Source organism: Eubalaena glacialis, chromosome 2 (genome assembly GCF_028564815.1).
Source record: "Eubalaena glacialis isolate mEubGla1 chromosome 2, mEubGla1.1.hap2.+ XY, whole genome shotgun sequence".
NCBI classification, from domain to species: domain Eukaryota; kingdom Metazoa; phylum Chordata; class Mammalia; order Artiodactyla; family Balaenidae; genus Eubalaena; species Eubalaena glacialis.
In genome coordinates this window covers 173,015,537-173,038,621 of record NC_083717.1, presented here as the reverse complement: position 1 = coordinate 173,038,621, position 23,085 = coordinate 173,015,537, and the positions used below count along the sequence as shown (strand labels likewise).

The following is a 23,085-nucleotide window of genomic DNA, read 5'->3' as shown; positions in this document are numbered from 1 at the left end:
TCCTTAAAATAAATGCAATTAACTTTTTTCTTTGTATAATTCTCACATCTTTTACATATGCATATTCTCCCTCCAGTAAATTAAAAGTTCCTGCAGAAGAGAAAGTGTACCATCTACGTCTTATGGATCTTTCTGTGGTATCTAGATATACATTTGGTGTTACTTAACTGACTAGAATATAAGGATGAAGAGAAGGACATGTGTACCAGAAAGTATTTCTGATATTAAGCAAGATACTGAGAAACAATCCATAAATGGAATATAAAATAATCACAACTACAGTAGATGAAGAGAAAGTATAAAGATGTTAATGGAGATGCGGGGGGTTAGGGGAGGGAAGTAGAAAAATAACCGGTTAAGAAAGAAGAAGCCAAGCAAATTTTTAAGGTTGAAGGTTTACTCAAAAAAAAGTAGCCATTTGAATATGTACCCCCAAAACATAATCAAATAGAATAAACCAGTATGTGTAAACATGCTAGGAAAAAACCTTTTTAATGCATCACCTGATTGATTGAAAATTTTAAGCAAAAATATTTGCATAACCTGCTAGCTTTACAGTAGGGAAAGAGATCATTTGCTTATTTTAAGATCAAAATGAGTATAACATATTTAACCCAGGTTCAGAGGGTCACTTTTGAATGAAAAAAATTATGGGATGAAAAAAAAGGAAATAAAGTTTTAAAACTACAAGTTGTACCGAAACCATTGTTTATGAAGAAGATTTTATCCAATGCATAAAATTTTGATTTAAAATCACCATGGCATTGATTTGGATTTTACTATTCAAGGGCCAATATAATTCTTGAGGAAAGCTATAATTTTACCATTTAAATGAATATAGCATATATGGTGACTAAAACTACTAGTTCTCCTAAATCTACACATTAGGGCCTATGTTAAGAAACATGCCATTTTTAAAATTGAAGTATAGTTGATTTACAATGTTGTGTTAATTTCTGCTGTATAGCAGTGACTCAGTTATACATATATATACACATTCTTTTTTATATTCTTTTCCATTATGGTATATCTCAGGATATTGAATATAGTTCCCTGTGCTATACAGTAGGACCTTGTTGTTTATCCATTCTATGTATAAATAGTTTGCAACTACTGACCCCAACTTCCCAGTCCATCCCTCCCCAACCCCCACCCCATCCCCCCAACCCCCGGCAACCACAAGCCTGTTCCCTATGTCTGTGAGTCTGTCTCTAAGAAACATGTTATTTTGATTAATCTTTCCTATTCATGAAATAATTAAATAAAGCTATTTAAAATGCATGGCAGTTTGAGTTGAGCACATGCCACAAAAAAGACTAACAATGTAAGTGTTAAGCGGAAGGAACAAAATACTTGGAAGGAACAAAATACTAAGTCTTTTAAATGGAACTCGAAAAGGAAGTTTAAGTGGAACTTGAAAAGTTATGAATGTGAAGAAACAGCATGTACAACTTCCAATTTCAAAATGGCCAAAGTAAGGATGTTTCTACTACTCTCTCAAAAATCACATTAGAAGAATACAAATATGAAGAGAGAAACAGTGGTTTACATGTTGACAACTAGAAGACATCTATGATGCCAAGTCAAAGAACATCGAAAGAAAAAGGGTAAAATGCCTCATAACAGAGGTGAAACCCAAATGCCTGTCAAGGGGATAGCTATGGAAAGCAAATTTTATTCACCCTGTAGGATTTCTGAAAGGCTTTTGAGCTAGTGGTACCCTTTTATTGCAGAAGGAGAGGGTGGAAATGAGTACATTGAAAGTGTCTTCAGGGAAGAGTTAGACCCTCCACTGTCTGTCTCCATCCCTGCTCCTCCACAAACCCTGCAGGAGATGTAAGCCTATGCTCTGGAGAAGCTCTGGATGGGAGGTGAAGACAGAGAACAGCATCAGGGTGAGATAGGGATAGGAAGAGTAGATGAAAGTGAGTATACCAGATGATGAGAACACCAGTTCCTAACCCAGGCTAGTTCCAAAAAAATTGAACTCCCCTGAGAAAAAAACCCTGACGCACATATAATTTGGGGCCTCCTCCCACCAAAAAAAAAAAAAGAAAAAAAAAGCCGTTTGACCACCTGATTAGCCTATTATTAAATTACATAATTCTCAGGTATTATTTGCAATAAATTCTATGCTATGCATTGGTAGCTAACAAACCATGAAATCTTATGGCTTAGCACCATAAAAGTTGATTTTTCACTCACATTAAGTCCAATATGGTGGGCGGCTCTCCTCTATCCTGTAGCTCTGCCATCCGGAATATGTGGCCTCCAGGGTCCTTATGGCAGGGTCTGAGGTGGAAAAGGGAACACACAGACTCTTAACTGTCTCAGTCCAGAAGTGACACATGTCACTTTCATTCATAATCTATTGTGCAGAACCGTTCACGTGGGAGATGTAGGGGAGTACGTGGAATAGTGGGTGGTCACTAAATTCCTGACAGCTCTGTGCAAACTTACGTCCAGGTTCCTGCAGGACACTTTCTTCCCATGCACAGCCCTAGGGTTTATTTTTTATTTCATTGAATAATTACAATTCGTTTTAAATGTAAAAGCTAATATCTGTGTGCCTACCCTGTGACAGGACTAAGAATACAGAGGTGTATATGGTACAGTCTCTGGTCTCAAGGTTATTCTACCATTTAACCTCTTAGTTCAACATTTGCTTTGAAATAATTTTCAGAGCATTCCCTCTTAGTGGTTATATCAGTATGTGTAAATCAGTGACTAGCTAATCAAAGACTGTAGAAGTTATTGATTTGTAATCAATAGGACCTTGTGTCCCTGTCGCACATATTTAATTTCAGATTATTTCTTCCAAGTCTTTTGAGAACTACTCTTTTCCTTTTTAACTAAAATAACTGTTGAGAGCTCTTTTCTTCTTTGTAATGGCAACATGTGAGGATCTCTAATATGCTCCATAGATAAGTAACTGCAAATTCATCTGTTTCTCAGTATTACCTTATGATTTATTTCTGATGTTCACTGAAGCAGGTTTGTAAATTAATATGAAATTCTCTATAGAAAGTTTGATAGTATATCAGTTGCAAGCAGTTATCTAGGAGGAGCTTTATATTCAAATCAGTCTTGCAAATGCATATCATATTCTTCTTGAAAAAATTTTTTCTGATTTAGAAAGATACATTTATCTTAGACATACTATTTGTTATTTGACTCTCTAAATCTACAGCTTGAACTGCTTATACCAATGGTACAACTGATTTTTAGTACTTGGATTCTGAAACTATTAATCAATTTTTCATAATGTTTGCTTGCCTTGTGTTTTCTTTTCTAGAGTACCCGAGTGGCCTTAGACCATCTGGAGTCTGTGCCTGAGAAACTGAGCCTACTAGAAGATTTCAAAGGCTTCAGAGTGAGAAAGAGTTGGCTTTTCTCTTTCAGTATTTTTATCTGAGTGAGAACACTTGACATCTTCCTGATGTGCAAAGAAAATTGTAGGGAGGGAGGAAAGACCAAAAAACATTGGGGACTCTTAACACTCAATCTTATCAGAGCTTATTGACATTTCTGAAGCCAGCATTGAAAATAATGGAACTTACATATTCGCACAATATAGGAAAATAGAGGCTTTTACCCTATTACCAGAAGCTCGTTTGGCCCCCTAAAGCTTTAACTATAATTTAGAAAAACCTAAGAATTAAAAGGAATTACACATTCCTTTTAATTCTTTTAAAAGAATTAAATGACTTTTTTGATAAACAATTTTAATTTATGAATTATCTTCTTTTTTTAAATTATAAATTTCCAGAGTACTGTTTGTCTTAGAGATACAGTAGTGCACAGGTTATCCCTGTACTACAATATATGAATTCAGATCCACATAGAATTTTAGATTTTATATCCAATGCTATTTATTGATAGAACTCTAACCACAAAGGATTTTATTATCAAGCCAGTTAATTACATGTCGGGATTTACCTACTGTAAATATAACCCTGACACCCAGTCCTGCCAGACAAGGTCCAGGCCAGACAGCACATGTCCCCGTAGGGATGCATATGTTAATGGACAGTTTTAGTGATTTGTAATTTCTTGAACTTGTATGAACAAACAAAGATGAGAGTTTCTCTTTGAAAACCATTTAACTGTTTATTTCACGTTAGCTTTAAAATATAACTTATATATAGATTCTGCTTAACTCTAACATATTATTTGAGGATATAGTGAGTAAGAAATATAACCAGATCATGCCATGTTGATTTATTAGAGGTACCGATATGATGTAACTTTCAAGGTCTACACTATCTTAAAATTTCATTAAGTGTATTTTGCTAGTTCAGTAACTAAACATTTTTGAGTGGGATCTAGGGTTGTGCTGACACATCTAGAAATCTAGAATATCACTTATAGAATAAAGCCAAGTGTTTCTAGTATATTTTACTGAAGTTTTAATTCTTTCTCATGATTTAATTGCATATTTGCAGTCTAAATCTCTATCAAAGAATTATGAAACCAGTGTTCAAGAAGATGTAATTTCTTTTCACCCTTATATGACCCGATGTGGAAAGCAGACAATATGTTACACCCATGTCCTTTCCACTTTTTTCTTCTTTAGCTAATAGAAGTTATCTAAGTGAATGAAGGGCAGGCACCAGAAGGTATTAGAAACAAGTGGCATTTGCCATTGAAAAACTAATGCCTGTCTTACACCAGCATAAAAAAAAATAAAGTTTAACCTCCAGTGACAGCTCATTTTTCCCCCAGTGGTCTACATTAAACAGAATGTTCATAAGGGTAGTTTAAAAGTTGTGTTCTCTACCATTGCCAAAAATTTTTTTATTATTTTTCATCTTATAGGCTAGTGATTATCTACAAATCTAGCTTATATGTGCGCACACTCACACAGGAAGGTGCCTATATAGTGAAACTTTTAGGGACAGTGTTTTTCAAAAGTCAGAATTGTACTTTCCAGTATTAGTCATTAAAATTGAAACCTTTACCTTTAAAAGGGAAAGGAGTTCGTTAGCAAGTATTATACACTGCTATGTGGCAGGCAGTAGCTAAGTACTTTACATTACATTTCTTCAAATCCTCAGAGACACCCTATAGATTGGCATTATTTTCCCCCATTTTACAGCTCAGGAAACTGAGGTTTGGGGTATATAAATTAGAGAAATCTACGATCTACTTCTCTGTGTTTACAGCAAAGCCCATCTGCTTTGCCCTACTGCCTGTAGCTTGAAACCCATTCTATATGTACTCTAAAGCCATATGTATGATTAAAAAGAGGTCATGTAATCAATTTAATGAAAACAACTAAACATAGCCTTAAATAAAAATACGTGAAGCCTTTAGGTTATTAGACATAGATTATATTTTTCAAAACCCCTAAACTTTCTAAAATTCAGTACGCTGTTAACAAGAGTTCAAAGACCTAAGTTCTGGTCTATGCTCATGCACCAGACAAAATCACTTAATATCTCAGGGAATATTTCCTCATCCATAAAATATGAGAGACTTGAACAATATTATCTCTGTTGTTCTTCCTCACACCGGCATCACTAGCATATATGTGAAAATGCATTTCACATATTCTTTTGGCAATACTGTAGTCTATGACTCTTAAGTATGAATACAGACCTCAACTTATTTAGATGGTTTTGACTTTATTCTTATTTAAAGGTGTCATAGTCTGTCTCATTTTTTTCCCCCTTATTTTGAAAGAGGCGGTTCAACTACACAATCCTACATATAAACATTACATATTTGATATGGAGGAGAGGGAATAGCATTGGGTTCCAAGCCCAATCTGCCACAAATTGCCTAGCCTTGGACAGGTCATTCTTAACTTACCTGGGCTGTAACTTTTTTTTTTTTTAAATAAAAATGAGAAATTTGGAATTCTAATACCCCTTCCAGTTTGAACATTCAAAAAGTTCTTTGGGTCTATTTGGGGAACTAAATCCCATAGGTGATTTTTCTTACATATGAAAATCAGTTGCCCTAATTCTATTCTAATTTCTCCCTAATTCGTAATAGAAATGTCTAAATAACTGGCTGTGGTGACTTATTTGCTGTGTTCTATCCTCTCTCCCCAGAATGAAGGAAAAAGAGAAAGGAAGGAAGGCAGGCCTTGGAAATTTTTTCTGTCTTAATTTATTACCTGAATTTTTTTATGCTTTTGAGGGCAGATGAGCTATCCTTAGGTTTAAAAATCTGCGTGATGTAATAGTTAAAAGTCAGAATGTTGAACAAAGAGAATATTTTGATGCCAAGTACTGTTCCAAGGGATAGTATATAACATCCAAAAGTGGCATGGTATCATTAAGTTCCATCTGTGGACAACTCACTGTTAATTAAACCTTTTTCCCTTCCTTCAACTAAAGGAAGGAAGTCATTTCAGATTGGCCTGGGGACTAGCAGTGAAAAGAAATGCTAATAACCAATGTGGGACCCTGTTTTTATTTTCATGATAGCATCCAAAGTGATCGTTTTCTTCTTTATCCTTGGGAACCTATGATTCCTCTATATATCTCTCTAAACGGCTATAGTGATTAATCATCTACGTATCAAAACTTTCTTATTTTAATTTCAAGCACTGGTTTTTCTTTTATCTACCAGTTTAGACCCTTTGTTGTTTTTGCAGGGTTCGCGCAGTTTATCTGACAGAATTGACGGGAGATATTCTAAGTACAGAGTTCACAGAGAATCTCTTCAGCAGCGCCTGGATGACACCAAGTACAGAATCCAAAGCTTCAAAGTAATGCCCTTTATATACACTTTCAGTCTTTGGGCATTATTCATGTTTATGGCTACAGCTTTCTAAGCAGCTGCTGTAGGTTTTGTGTAAGGGTACTACTTATAAAAGAAATTTCTTGATGTAGGAGATAGATTTTCAATTCTGTAGAAGTAGAGAATAAAAATCCAAAGATTGTGTTTATAACTTTTTACCTGAGAACTCATCTTTAAGTTTATGCCATTGTTACTTAATATGTTGTTTGTCTATGGGAATTGCTGCTGCTTAAGAAATCCTGAGCCAGGAAACTTCTGGTCTCTTGATTGGTCAGAGGCTTAGTGTGGATGGTGGCCCCCCTCAATACGTAAGTCCAACTACTCTCGGTGCTGAAGTCCCCAGTACATGAAGTAACATATAGTATTTCATAGCGTTGGCAGTTACAGTCATTCCTTTCATAAAAATAAGAACTCCATATTACTACTTCAGCCTATGGTTCAGTAGTGTGGAACCAACATAGGAGACTGGGAAGATCTGACCATATTGACAAAAAGCCTACCATTCCCTAGAATCTGTCCAAGATCCATGTGGGGTATGGGTGACTTTAAACTCATTTGACCCTGAAGTTATTAGCCTAGAGCAGGGCTTCTTAACCCCAGCATTAGTGACATTTGTGCCAGGTAATTCTTTGTCGTAGAGGCTGTCCTATGCATTGTAGGATGTTTAGCAGCATCCCTAAGAATCTACTTACTAGATACCAGTAGCATTCCCCATCCCAAGTTGTGGCATCTAAATGTGTCTCCAGATATTGCCAAACATACCCTAGAGCAGCGGTCCCCAAACTTTTTGGCACCAGGGACCAGTTTCGTGGAAGACAGTTTTTCCACGGACAGGGCAGGGGTGGGGAGGAGTGAGGGATGGTTCAGGCGGCAATGCGAGCGATGGGGAGCGATGGGGAGCGGCTGATGAAGCTTCACTTGCTCGCCCGCCGCTCACCTCCTGCTGTGCGGCCCGGTTCCTAACAGGCCATGGACCGGTACCAGCCCACAGCCCAGGGGTTGGGGACCCCTGCCCTAGAGGGCAAAATTGCCCCCCATTGAGAACACTGACCTAGAGAGAATCCATCTATATTCTAATGTACACTCCAAGTCGATTTAGAAAATAAAAAAAACTAAAGGTTCTTTTGGCTCTTTTATATATTCTTACAAACTTCAATATATATGAATATTCATTACACTGTATATATTCACTTATTTCAGCCAAATATAATTATTTTTAAGATGCTTCTTGCCTCCTCTGAATATAATTGGATAGAATGCTCTGTGGATATAAAGACAGTATTCATTTACATAAGTCCTCCCTAGCATGCTTAAAATGAGCACTTCACTTCCCCATCTCAAACAAAAATTTAACACAATTATGCCATGTTATTTATACCCTTATTGTAAAGAGGGCATCCTGTGGCTTTGTGCTTTTTTACCTTTGCTTTTTATATTGGTATTATTTACTATAGTAGTGACCTTGTTGTCTCATATGGTGAATTTTAAATTGTCTTCCAACATTCTCATCAGGTCCCATATACTCAAGCATTTCTCCACCACTGAGAGGAGTGCCACTAACTTTAAACAGAAGTGAAAGGCTTAGGTAACAAGAGCAAATAATAGTAACGACTCATTATTGAGCATATATTAGAACAAACTACATAAAATTGCTCTTTTTGCATGTGTCTCATGCTTTATGTGCATTACCTCATTTAATCCTCACAGCAACCCTGTCAGTTGGCACCATTATTTTTCCTTTTTTACCATTGAAGAAAACAAAGTTATAGAGCAGTTAAGTGGTTGAATCAGGGTTCAAACCTAAATCTGCCTGGCTTCAAGAATCTATATCCTTGAGCACCAGGCTATTATAGTATAAATTTGTACCTGATATTCCTTAATTTTTTTAGAAGTCACCAAATGTAGGGACTATATCTTTAATAAATAAAAGTCAGTTGTCTCCAAAAGTACATAAACACATTATATGCCTCTTCATTCAATAGAGGTCTGGATGCAAATGAAGCATTTAAAACATTATTTCCCAATACAGTTAGATCCGGTATTAGGTAAGTCAGTGCTGTCTAGTGGCACCCAAATTGCTATAAATCAATACAATTTCCATAACAGCATATGGCAAAGCTATGAATGTTTAACACATTCAGCAAGTAATCTCATTGGCGTTCTCTTTAAAATTACATTTGCAGCTGAAGAGGAAATCAAGCCTGGTTTGTGAGGCCAACACTTATCAAAATGAGAAATAAGGTAGAAAATTTTGCAAATAGGCAGTACAAATATAAGGAAGAGCCACAAAGCACATTTTGTGATGACATTGTCCCACATTAATACTAAACATTTTTAAATGTTAATCCATTTTACTGATGAATATGTAGGTTACTATCATGTGTAGCAGATGTCTGGCCTGAAATAATGTAGTGATCTAACGTAAAACTCATGAGAATATCACATCTTTTGTAGTCATTGTTGAGAAAAATGCGAGAATGCATTTTTGTGAATTGTAGATACCAATGATCATTTGCTTATATGCTTTTTATGAAAATAAGTTATTTATCAAGAATGAGAGGGGAGGCAGCTTCAAAAGACACATGAGTTCATATGGGCAGTGGAAAAGTTGTTAATTTCTTGGCTTCGTGGATAATCAGAAAAGCTACCTCTGATTAACTATTGACATCTTGAAGAAAATAATAAGAGGCATTGAGACTCTTTCTATCAAGGGATAAGGCGTCCCATTTACTACATCAGTTTCATAAGACGTTATTTCAGCAGCTCTTAACTTCTGTCATATTTTGCTAGGACAGAGTTCAAAGAAAAGGCTCTTGAGTTCATTGGTTCTACTATAAACTGTGGTTCCAGGAAATCACTTAGTGTAGGATTCAGTTTAATGCAACAGACATAGACTATACAGATACTATGTTGCAAAAGCACTGCACTACCTGTTGGAGGTGGAAGTGGCCGGATGTATAAACATGCAGAAGGCATGGTCTTCAAGTAGGGAATAGTAATCTAGTCATCTTAATCCTTATAGATAATTCTTGCACAGTTGTTTTAGAGCACAGTTTGGCAAACTACCACCCATGGGCCAAATCTTGCCTGCTGACTGCTTTTGTAAGTAAAGTTTTATTGGAATACAGCCACATTTATTTATTCACGTGTTGTCTGTGACTGCTTTCATACTCAGTGGCAGAGTTGAGTAGTTGCAACAGAAACTGTATGGCCCACAAAACCTAATATATTTATTATCAAGCCCTCTACGGGAAAAGTTTGCCAATTCCTGGTCTAGAGAAAGGAGAAATTACCAATCTACTCTTACTTCCTTTACACATTATGTAAAATATTCTCTTTTCTTTCTTTACCAAAACATACTACCCAAGCTCTTTCATAAAGTCCTAATACTATCCATTCATTCAACAAATATTTATTGAGTTTCAGCTATGTGCCAGGAACTTTCTAGGCCCGTGGGACTCATGTCCGTGAACAAAACAAAGATCCCTGCCTTTTAGAGCTTCTGTTCTAATTGTGAGATGTTCAAGTTTGTTCTTGTTGTTGTTGTTAAATACAACATTCAGCAAACCTTTACTGAGTTTACATTGTGTATAAAGCGCTGTGCTGGAAGCCAGAGAGGATGATGGCATAGTAAGAAGAGCCATTATCAGTCCTTAGGAACTCAGAGTCTTCACACAGACAACTGTAGTACAAAGGAGAAAGGGATACATGCTGTAAGGGTGACCCAAAAAAACTGCAGTGGGAGTTCAGAGAAGAAAGATGCTCTCAAGTCTTGAAAAGAGGCTTGTGATGACAAGGTACAGGGAAAAGGATCACTATTAGCATTACAGTTGTAGACCCCTGACTGTATTACTGTTGGCAGACAAATAACTGTTGGACTAGCAGAACTATGTTGGCAGCTGGCTGCTCTCATGTTGTTGCTGATGTCAGAAGGCAGTGAGACATCCAATATGGCCGCACTGCTGGTGGAGGGGAAGTGTAGCAGAAAGTGTACAAGTCAGGTTCTCTTTCAATCCAGAAAGAGAACCATCTCCTGCTGTTTACTCCCATGGCAATCACCAGGACCAAATGATCAGATTTCTAGAAACCTATTGAGATTTTTAGGAGGACCAATGTCCACAACTGCTGAGAGCATAATGTAATATTGTACTAAGCTTACCAAGTTAACTGGTCAAAGCCTGATCTAAAAGTTTAAATTTAGAATTCAATTCAAAGCTGAATCTGACCCAAACTGTCTCTGTGTAGACAACAGAAGCATTTCACAGCTTCTCGTTCATGAGGCCTAACTGGGTTTCTGTAGGACATACAGACTTCCTTGCTGTCCCAGCTGTTTCAAATAGAACAGAATGTTCAAAAGTCAGCCAATAACACAGCATTGCTAATCTGAATTCATGAAAGAGCATGGTTTTGTCCAAGATATTCCCATTTGCTACCTGCCCTTTCTGCTCTCTACCCATGCTAAATATATGGTTTTAATTAGCAGTGGATTTTTTAGTAAAATCACAAAAGGCATATTTTGTTCCCATCCTTCCTCCTCCTGAAAAGAAAATCATGATTTTCAATTTCTAGTAGAAGAGTTAGTATGCAATTTCTTTTTAAAGAAGCAGATGTTTTACAGGATAAGATGAGGTAGGTGAGGAAGTGTTGATAATGGCTTTCAGCACAGGTTATGAAGGCAGAGTTTGCCGAAGCCCTTTGTCATATTTGTTCAATGTAAGCATGTGTATGCTATAAGAATGTGCTTTGCTCCTGGAAGCTATTTCTCCCTCCTTGAATCTCTCCGTGGTTTGTTTATGCTTTGCGCATAGCAATTAATGGCTGTTAGCACTTTCTTTCTAAGGTCAGCTATTTCTGTACATATCTTAAATCTTCTACAATTGTAGCTTCTGAAGCATGCAGTGCATAACTCCTCGTGCAATTCAAGACTGTAGATGATTTTTATTTAATGACTACTAAAATATATCACCAGTGTATTATTCAGATAATTTTACAAATATTGCTTGGGAACAGTAGTAGCAATCATAGGGGAATTTGAGGGAGCTTTAACCCCACAATACCCCAGTTATCTCATTTATAACCACCTCTTTCCATGCTTTGTTAAGAAATCCCATGTAATCTCCTACGTAAATATAACTCCATGCTTCCCCCAACCCCAAGCAATTTTGCCATCCTTTAAGCCTCTCTATATAGAGATTTAGGGTGCAAGGCTAATCTTTAAGTTAACATAAAAGAAATAGTAAGATAACTATAGGTAAATACTGAAATCTGGGAAATGCTATTCTACTGGATTGTATGATTTTTGAGGGTAGACACTGTCTGCCTTATCTTCGGCTCCAGAATACACAATTCATGCCAAATTGGTGTTAAACTTTCTTTTTTCTAACTTTAGCCTTTTATGGAATTCTAACAAAAATTTAATTGCTGTTTTTCCAGTAATCCTTAGATGACACATCTGAAACCTCGTAGGCAATCAAATCATGCTGAACTCTGAAGCAATTTTTATGCTTTTGAAGTGATCCAGCCATAATATTTAACTAGTTGATTACATCTTGCTCTTTAAAAGTTAAACAAAAGGTTGCCAAATGAGTTGGTATTTTTCTTTGGTATAAAACCTGAAAATAGCAATGGATCAAAAGTGCTTATTTAGGAATCAACATGGGTACTTAGATGAGCACATTTTTTTAACTCTACCAAACCCAGTTCCCCTAACAAGCCACATGCTTTCTTCACCTTTCCCAATAATTTACTCAACAAGAACATTAAGAAAGGAAAGATTATGAAGGAGTTTAACTATAAAGATACCATTGTTAATCATGTCAAATTCAAAATTCTAGATATGAATACTAGATACATGAGGAATACCAATTAAATGTCTTATTAGTTTTTAAATAAACATGTTATAACGTATTCATCCAAACAATCACTGTTTCCTTTGAAATAGTCACTTTAAGAGAGGAAGCACTGATTCCAGTGAGGCACCATCATTATAAAATATCTCTGCATCTCTGCTTTTGTTTCTTAAGTCAGTGACACCTTTTTGAGTATCCTTGTTTATGGCAAATTTCTACCCACTACGAATATATTCAGTTTCTGAAAATGGATTAAAGTCATGTAGAGCCAAGTCCAAAATGAGTAAAAAGACAAAACAAAACAAAAACTGAGTATGATCTTTTTCATTAGTGAGTCACTAGTAATATTAAATTTTATACCATAAAATAATCAATTGCATAAAGGTAAATTTATCAAATGGCCTGATCTAACACGGTATTTTCATGAGTCTGTTCATGAGCATGGCTTCATGTTTATAGTATTATGGTAAAAATTTGGAAAAGATAGTTTGCATAGTTAGATGTACTGGTTGTTCAGTGGTTCTGCTCGGGTAGATTAGAATTAGAAAACGTTAGTGCTGAGAAATCTTAGGAGATGATCTGGTCCAGCGCCCTCATTTCCTTATATGAAGAAACTGAGAATGTGAGAGTGACAGTCTCCTTCTTCCCAACTTCCACATAGCAAACTTTCATTTCTGCACTTTGGTCAAGAATAATTATATATGATCATTATTGAGTTCCTTAATGCAAATGGCACTGTGCTAAATTGTGGAATGTTGGGATGGGTAGGTAGAAAGAGGTGATCAAAGCCCCACCCTCATGGAGGTAAAACGCTATATAATAGCAGCCATGCAGATTGAGTTAAGGAGGGCAGACTTTAAGTAAACTGTCTGTCCAGATTGAAGTTTCAAATGGGAATAAAGTTTACTGAGGAAGAGGTTAAGCTTTTTCGAGCACTGATGGAGAATTGGGAACTAAGAGTGGGGAACAGTGCATTGTTAAGCTAGAGACAAATTCAGGAAAACATTTCTGCCACAGATTCAGAAACACATAAGTGTTTTTTCCTTTTCTCTGGGGCAAGAGTTGGATAAATTAAAATTTAAAAAAAATTAAATGCATCATTTGTCTTATAAACTTTGAACTTACAGTATTTCTGAGAGAAAAATACTTGGTGGGCATCATTAAATATTAATCATTAGAGATCAGTTTAGCAAAAAGATTTAGTTGGGTTGGAACAACTTTTAAGAAACCAATTACAATGTGGGTTATGAAAGAGAAGTGGAAGAAACCCAGGGAAAATATTAGAAAATGCAAGTTCCTTCACCCAGTGGAATTTTTGCAGGGAATTCTGGCTAAATAGCTTGTTGAGACTTAAGACAGAAATAAAAATAGGTCCCTGTGCTAAGGATATAAGAGTTGGCAAAAAGCAAAATCTAGGATTATTAAAATTGCAAAGAATCTTCCTTTTTAACCAGTACTTCCTTTTTAATATTTAAGTATTTAATTGAAAAACAGGTAGGAATTAGAAAGAAACAGTCATCTTATGGTCACCCTGTAAACTTTACTTAGATAGAAATTCCACAAGTTAAATATCAATGTATAATTGGAGAATATGAAGATATTGTTTTCATATTCTGATATGTTGATTGTTCAAAGGGATCGTGGAATATTTTTCTTTTAGTATGTTCTTTCAGGGTTCATTTCATTAGTTATCTTTCAAGGTAGCATTGGGGATTCTGACAGTCTTTTGAAGACTTAGAAAATTTGGGAACTTAAAGACATACAGCTGACCCTTGAACAGCTCGGGAGTTAGGGGCACCGACCCTCCGTGCAGTGGAAAATCCGACTTGTAGTCAGCCCTCCGCATCCACAGTTCCCCATCCGCATTTCTACATCCTTGGGTTCCACCAATAGCAGATCATGTAGAACTATAGTATTTACTATTGAAAAAAAATCTGTGTTTAAGTAGACACACACAGTTCAAACCTGTGTTGTTCAAGGGTCAACTGTTCATTGAGTCCCAGGTGTATTCCAATAGCTACTTTAGAATGAGTTGACATGGGCCAACTAGAGGCAGAGCCGTGGATCTGGCTATTATAGTTCAGATGTGCCATACTAAAGGCCTGGGTGGAGCTGGAAGATACACAGATAGAAAGGAGAATTATGCTTTCAATCAATGCTAGAAATCTCCACTTAATCATGGTTCCTATATAAAATGTGGAAGAGAAAAGCGTAATATATGGTTTCCCGCTAAGAGATGCTTAGTTGATTATGGGCCAGTAAGAGAAAGGAAAAAATAAGGAAAAGCAAACACTCACATTTTGCCCATTGACTCCTGGGCTGAGAAAGACAGTGAGAAAGGACAGGAGTGGAGGTGTAAGTCTGGGCGTCTTGCTGAATGAAGGAGATGGCGCAATGACAGCCTCAAAATGTGCCTCCCAGAGGAAGGATGAAGTACACAGGATAGTCAAATCCTATTCGCTCTTCCCAAGGTATGGTTTTAAATTTCTAAAACAAAATCAACTGGCATCAAAGCATAGATTATATCTTTTCTGTTACCAGAAAAAGAACCACTTATATTTTTAATTATACAACCAGCTTCTTGGCATATGACAGTTAAAAATACGGCATATTTAGGAAATACAGAAAAAATTAACAAGAAAATAAATAATCCAACAAATATTTTTAAACACCTATTTGCGTAATTTAAGGGTGTATGTTTCCCAGCTCTTACTTATAAATATCTTTTTATATTGAAATCACCATTTGTTGATAATTTTATTTCCTCCTTTTTTCATGTAACATTGTATATATGTGGGAATTTTCTTTATCATCATCATTATTATCATTATGGTTCTACCATACTTTACTTTCCTGATCTCCTACTGTTGGAAATTTAAGGTTAATTTCAGCTTTTTTCTATTATAAGTAGTCACTTGATGAACATCTTGGTATAAAAATCTTTGTCCGTATTTTTAATTTATTAACCTAATATAGATGCCTAGAACTAGAACTACTGGATGACACATTTTTTTTTTTTTTTTTTTGGCCGTGCGGCATGTGGGATCTTAGTTCCCCGACCAGGGACCGAACCCACACCCCCTGCAGTGGAAGCGTGGATTCTCAACCACTGGACCGCCGGGGAAGTCCCTGGATGACACATTTTAAGGCTGTTTACTTGTACCCATTTTATCTAAGTTGTCTAATACATTGGCAGAGTTGTTCAAAATATTTCCTAATTACCTTCTTAATGTCTATAGACGTTCTAGTAATATTCCTCTTTCATTCTTAATATTGGCAATTTATATCTTCCCTCTTTTTTTCTTAATTAATCTCAGTAGAGGTTTTAAAATTTTATTGATCTTAAAAAGTATAACAGTATGGGTTTCATTTTTTCACTACTTTTCTGCTTTCTATTTAATTGATCTTTGCTCTTATCTTTACTATTTCCTTCCTTTTACTTAATGTAGGTTTAATTTGCTCTTCGTTTTCTAGTTTCTTAAGGTGGAAACTTGGATTATCAATTTGAGACGTTTCTTCTTTTGTAATATACACATTTAATGTTATACATTTCCCTCCAAACTGTTTTAACTGATTCTCACAAATTTTGATAAATTATGCTTTTCTTTTCATATAGTTAAAATATTTTCTCATTTTTCTTTTGATCTCTACCTTGACCCACCCATGAGTTATTTAGAAGTATGTTCTTTAATTTCTAAATTTTGGGGAATTTTTCAGATATCCTTCTGTTGTTGATTTCTTCTTTCACCCCATGTGGTTAGATGGCATCCTTTGTATAATTTCAGTCATCTTAAACTTATTGAGATTTGTTTTATCACCCAGCATGTAGTCTGTTTTGGAGAATGTTGGATGTGTGCTTGAAAAATACTTGTAATCAGCTGTTTTGGGGTAGAGTATTCTATAAATGTCAATTAGGTCTAGCTGGCCAGTAGTGTTGTTCAAGTCTTCTTTATGTTTCTGCCTACTGTTTTATCAGTTACTGAGAGAGGAATGTTGAAACATCCAACTATAATTATGGTTTTGTCTATTTTTTCCTTATAGTTCTATCAGTTTTGCTTCATATATTTTTGGCACTGTGTTAATATGTACATACAATTTAGGACTGTATCCCTTTCCCTTAAAATTGTTGACTTATTCAACCACTCACATTTCTTTTTTTTCATATATAGAAAATGAGGAAGTTTAATACAGTTGACCTTTGAACAACACAGGTTTGAACTGCATATGTCCAATTACATGCAGATTTTTTTTCCAATAGTAAATTCTACAGTACTACACAATCCACAGTTGGTTGACTCCATAGTTGCAGAACCATGGATACAGAGGGCCCAACTATAAGCTATACGTGGATTTTTGACTGCACAGAGGGTCAGTGCTCCTAACCCCTGCGTTGTTCAAGCGTCAACTGCATATCCTTTCCTTTCCAGCAATCCTATAATGAATGACTGCCAGTTTCTTATGAAATTCCCATAATTAGTGAAAACTATAAATCACTTGGTTAAAAACCACAGGGCCTTCATCTTAAATGAACCTAAACTCCCTTTTGGTACATGAAAACTGATGATCTTAAGTCATTTTAGGATTATGTCCATGCTTTTAGCTCAGAATAAATGTCTTTTACAGACGTGTGTGTGAGTTTGTAAGTGTGTGTGCACGTATACACACACACACACTTGTTCTTTTTTGGCCTTTCTTTTGCGTTTGCATACATATATATGTGACAAAGAAATAAAATATAAACTTGGTACTTAGTGCAGAGAACGACAACTAATTCATCAGATAGTCATGCTACATGAGGCCTTACTGTTTTGAAGAATCTGTTTAGGCCACCTAACCAGCAGTTGTTTCATCTAGAATCTTTGGCACCATTCTTGATCCCTTCCTCTCCCTTGACCCCACAGTCATCCTCAATCACAGTCTTTTAACTGGTATTCCCACTTCTACATTTGTGCTGTTTCAGTCTGTTTTCCACAAAGAGGCCAGAGTAATCTTTGAGAAACACAAATCAAAGCATGTCATTCCTCTCCTCAAAACCCTTGATTGCCTTCCGATTGTACTTAAGTAAAACAAACCCCACATCCAAATCCCACCTCTGGATCTCATTGTAACCACTTCCCCAGGCTCAGTGTGCCTAAGCCATGGGCTTTCCTTCAGTTCTTCAAACACACCAAACTCTTTCTTACCTTATTAGCACCTTCACACGAGTCTAGAGCACCACTCCCTGACCACCCTCCTGCTCCCCCTTACCTCCCACTTTTCCGTCCTCCACCTATGAGTTTTCACCTGGCTAATCCATTGATTCATACTCAGCATTCAAATTATTGCCTTAAATATCACCTACCAGAGGAAACTTCTCTGGATCCCAAATCTAAATGTAGTTCTGCCTATTATTTCCCATTCTTCTTCTTATAGCTCTTATCATAGTTTTTAACTATATTGTGTTTTGTATAGTTTGTTTAATGCCTTTCTCTCCTACAATCCTGAAGATTTCATGATCATATACGCCAATGTTTTATTTGCTCTTTGACCAGCACATAGTAGGTGCCAAATAAACGATTGTTGAATGAATGAATGAATGCAAGAAAGAAAAAATGAAGTGTAGTAAATAATTAGAAAACATTTAAGAGAAAAATATTGCAATTTTTAATCAAGTAAACGTATCTTAAAGCACCTGTTTTTTAACCTATTTAATTAGTAAAATTATTCAAAGATATAATTTCCTAATTCCCTTTTTCAGCTAAGATTTGGGGAAAAGGACACATTCATACAGTCCATGAGGACAGGGACCTTTTCTGTATTCATTTTGGTTTATGTGTTAAATATTTGTTGAATGAGTATTTGTATAATCATTATGGAAATCAGTCTAGGTAAATGTATTTAAAAACATCAGATTGTTTTTATTGACCCCGTATTTCCACCCAAGAATTTGTCATAAGGAATAGTCCTAAATATGGGAAAGGTTATATATTTAAAGGTATTTCTCATAGTGTTATTTATAGGAGTAAAACATTGGAAACCACCTAAATGCCCAGAAGAGTAATACCTGAGTAAAGCATGGTATATTCACTAGTCAGTATATGAGTAACATAAAGCTGAAGGTTAATGACTTTTAAAATGTTTATATTATTAAATGTAAATAAATAACACAGTGTTTTACAACAATATTTACAAATCTTATCCACAGGAAAAAAAAGACTGGAAAGAAATGTGTCATGCTGTTATGGCTACAGATGATTTCCTTCTCTCTCTCTTTTTTTCATATTTTCTTTAACATCCACGTATTTTATTTTTTACAAGGATTATAATTATATTAAATTGTGGTGTAACATAGCTGGTATCTTGAGGTTCAATTTTATTTTCAGTACATTTAAGTGAATCCCAAGCCTTACATTTTTCAATGATTTGAACTGAAATGCTGTGCTTTCTTTTTTAGGATGACAGAAACTTTGCTGAAAGTTCCCATGCTCATGGGTTAGATCAGTCATCCTCTTGGCAGGATCACAGTTGCTTCCTGTCTAGTCCACAGTTTTCACACTTGAACTGTAAGTAATGATGTCCTGTACCAGTTTTTAAATTGGATTTAAGAAAATGCAACTCATGGAAAGATTAAAGCATAAGGCCAGTACATGATAGTAATATTCATGTTGTAAGTTTGAAAAAATTTTCATTATGAATCATACAAATAATACCCAAGTACATTTATAATATTACCCAACTTACTAAAAATATATGGAATCGCTTCTTTTTAGACCTTACACTTCTCATAAAAACTGAAAATGAATTACCCAAGGTAATAATCTTAATTAAGCAACTTTTTTTTGGCCTGGAGGTTGCTAGTAACTATGGATGAGTGGGTAAGGAAGTTAGATGGTATTGTAATAAAATTCAAGTCATCAAAAAGTAGAAAATCTTTGCATAGAACTGTTCAAAAATATCTAATTTTGTACAAAGAATAAGGATATGAAAACTATTATTGTCCGATTTCATTCTGTGAATAATACAGTGTAAGTGTTGATAAAATGTCACACACATTAACAAAGTGCGAGTCTGTTGACCCAGGATACCATCTCCCACCACTTATGCTTCACCTTGGATGTAATGTCCTTAAAGAAGCCTTCAGAACTCACAGTTTTAAGTATAGTTTCTGTTATGAGTGCCCACAAAGCATTACAATTTTCCTTTAAAACCTTTCTCATACTAATTATGGAATTATTTGCTATTTGAGTGACATTTTGTTTACTGATTCTTCTCTTCACCGAACAGTGAACTCCATGATGTTAGGAGTGATGTCTGTTTTATGCACCACTGTTTCCTCAGCATCCTATATAGAACTTGGCACATAGTAAAGCCTCAATTAATATTAGATGAATGAGTGTATGAGTTTTTTATTTTAAGTCCACTTTTATCCAATCCATTTGGGACTCAAATGTTAATAGATTCTTAGTTAGATAACCATTTAGCTCTTCAGTTTTCCGTGGACATAGAGTTTGTACATTCAATTTGACAATGCTGTCATTTAAAAAAACTAGGTTGCTATAAAATAAAGTATCAAAATTAGCCACAAGGAAGTAGGTCAAATCCAAAAATGATAACTCTCATTTTTGCTGATTTATATTCATGGATTCATCAAATAAATATTTATTGGTTTCTGATAAATGGTTTGGCTTCCATTATATCATGATTATTTTATTGCAAAAGCTAAGCATTTTCCCTTTCCTGTCCTAACCATTTTACCAAGTGATTCTATACATTTTCATAAACCCTCTGCTATTCTAATCTGGCAGTCACCCTTCAATTTGGATCATATCTCAGGTTGGTTACTGTACCTCAGAATGTGATATACACATAGGACAAAATTTTTATTTTTCATATTAAGCAATGGAAAAATTTCCTCACGTCTGTTTGATGTATGTAAGCATGGAAGAGGAGGAGGGTGGGGACAGAGCACCATCATACATCGTGGTATCCCATCCATTAAGACATTTAAGAGCCTGGAAATAAACAGCACCATGATATGAGCACAGAGGTCATTGTTCTACTGGTATTTAATTTTGCCATTATGACTTTCATAAGGCTCCCTAGAAAGGTACCTAGAAGAAAGTGGTTAGAAGACATTAAGGGGAAAACATGAAATTTTTTAGAATTTTATTTAATATTGTGACAGGCAATAAAAGAAACTGTATTTAGCTTTTCATTCAGTAACATTTCATGACTAGCCCTGGTCATTTCTCTAAGATATAGTACTTATAGGCTGCCGTAAGTTTCTATATAAATACACTGGCTCAAAAAGAAATAAAGTTAAATAAGAATAGGAAAAAATATCATTGAGAACATAATTTGGATAAGAAAATACTTATTATAGTCTATATTGTACAATCTGACTGAAAATTTAGCTTAGAAAGTAAACCTCTTTATTAATTTATTGATAAATTATTTATTTATTTACACATAGTTTTACTGTTCTTTTTGACAAGTTTGTTTTATGATTTTCCTCCCATACCTACCTCCATGTTTTTAAGGATACTTTAAAAAGTTTAATCATAGGTACCTATTGTTAATCATTTGAAGTGATTTAATAAACTTATTTTTAGAAATAATGTTTATTCTTATTTGCTTTTCTGATGAACCTTGAATTTTCTATATCTTTTTCATGATGTAGTATTTTTGGAAGCAAATTAGAATCACCCTGAATACTTCTCCATTTTTGTAGCACAAACACTTTCAGCTTAGTTATAGAAACTGTCCTGTAATTTTTCTTGAACCTTCAAAATTAAAAAGGAGATCTGTCAAGATCAACAAAGAGAAAAATGGAGGCTACAGTAATTTGATAATACAGGGAATGGAAGATATCTTAAAAATATCATTAATGCCCTCAGAGAAATGAGAAAACAGTACATTTAGTAAAAATATGAGCAAGATGCTATGAAAAAGGAACACAGGATAAGAGGTCTCAGAAATTTAAAATATAAACTAGAAAGGTGGAAAACAAAGTTGAGAAACCTACGAACAAAGTAGAAGATAAGGAAAAAGAAAGAATGGGACAATAAGAGAGAAAAGATAAGATATTCAGAAAATCAATACAAGAAGGACAGTACCTGATTCGTGAGAGTCCTGGGATGAGAGAACAAAGAAAACAGAACCAAGGCCAGAAGCGGGGCGGATGATGAGGGCTCACCCAACAAACAGCTGTTGCACATCTTTTGTGGGAGCACATCCAAGAAAGGGAGGTAAATATTTTCAGTTTTTGTATTTCTGAGAATGGGTTTCTTCCATTCACACTTGACTGAGACTTTGGCTGGCTATAAAATTCTAGGTTAAAAAGGACTTTTCTAAAAAAAAAAAAAAAAAAAAAAAAGGACTTTTCTAAGTCATTGCAGAATCATCTTCCAAAATCCAGTGTTGCTGTTGAAAAACCTTATGTCTTTTTGTTTTGACTCCCATTCCTTTGACGTGATCATTTTCACCACCACTGCCCCCTCTCACCCCTGGCCCAGCAACTTTTAGGATTGTCTCTTTAACCCCAGTGAGTTTTGTGATGATATGCCTCCCTGTGGGTCTTGCTTTATTGAGTTTTCTAACTATTTGCTGGGACAGGGTTGGCGGGGGGGCTTTTAATCTGGACACTCATATTCTTTAGTTCTCTCTTAGTGAAGGAAGAAAGAAAAGATTCCATCAGGAGAATCTTTAGGAAATAAACAAAAAACTGATAGATTATGTGATTCATTTGAGCACTTAGAAAAACTACTAATAGACATATGATTAGTGTAGGTATAACTGAGCTATTAGAAACAATTGAGAATGGTTATAAAGAGTAAATAAAAAACAAAAACAAAAATTAAAATTAATTTATTAATGAATTTTAACAAATAATCAATTAATAACTCCAGGAAAAAATGAGCAAGAAAAGAAACATTTGTCACAGTAGACCTATTAGGTTTGTGTGAGCCATATTTACACAGTCATAATAATGTAAATACTATTGACATAACTACAAGTCCAGATGTAACTATATAGGGAGGATGGGATGAGGGAAAGTGGATGGGTGTGGATAAGTCTAAAAATGATAAATCAGAAAATAGCAATATCAGCGTTTTCTTTCAAAAACTGAAGCAAATACAGAAAATAAAGCTAAAAGGGTTGATTGTAGTTGACTCTGGGAAGCAGGAGTGTGGCACTGGGAGGGATGGGGCAAGAGACTGCTGTGTTTCTATGTAGCCCTTTGGTGCTATTTGATATGTGTATGTATGTACGCTTTGGCTAAAAAGGAATCTTACAAAAATAAAACGCTCCTGAGAAAACCCCAGCTTTTATGTCTGACCAGCGAGTGCTGGATTTTCTTAACCTCTGAATGAAGCATGAAAGCTGGGGGGTGGAGTTTAGAGCAGCTGAGGCCTGTATGGAGACCTGGGGAGTGACTGAGGTGCTGAGGCAGACATGAGTTTATGAGCCCACAGAACAGCCTACTTCTTACTCAGGTTGGGAT

At 35.4% G+C, this 23,085-nt stretch overlaps 1 protein-coding gene across 1 annotated transcript in view; it reads left to right on the top strand.

The window, feature by feature from the left end:
• The window catches only part of CEP128 (centrosomal protein 128), a 440,326-nt gene that overhangs the window by 414,356 nt on the left and 2,885 nt on the right, over window positions 1–23,085 (top strand). Inside the window, exons 22-24 of the mRNA XM_061182773.1 lie at window positions 3,296–3,373; window positions 6,608–6,721; window positions 19,036–19,144. Of these exons, the coding sequence (XP_061038756.1) occupies window positions 3,296–3,373; window positions 6,608–6,721; window positions 19,036–19,144 (301 nt within the window). The remainder of the gene's footprint in view (window positions 1–3,295; window positions 3,374–6,607; window positions 6,722–19,035; window positions 19,145–23,085) is intronic.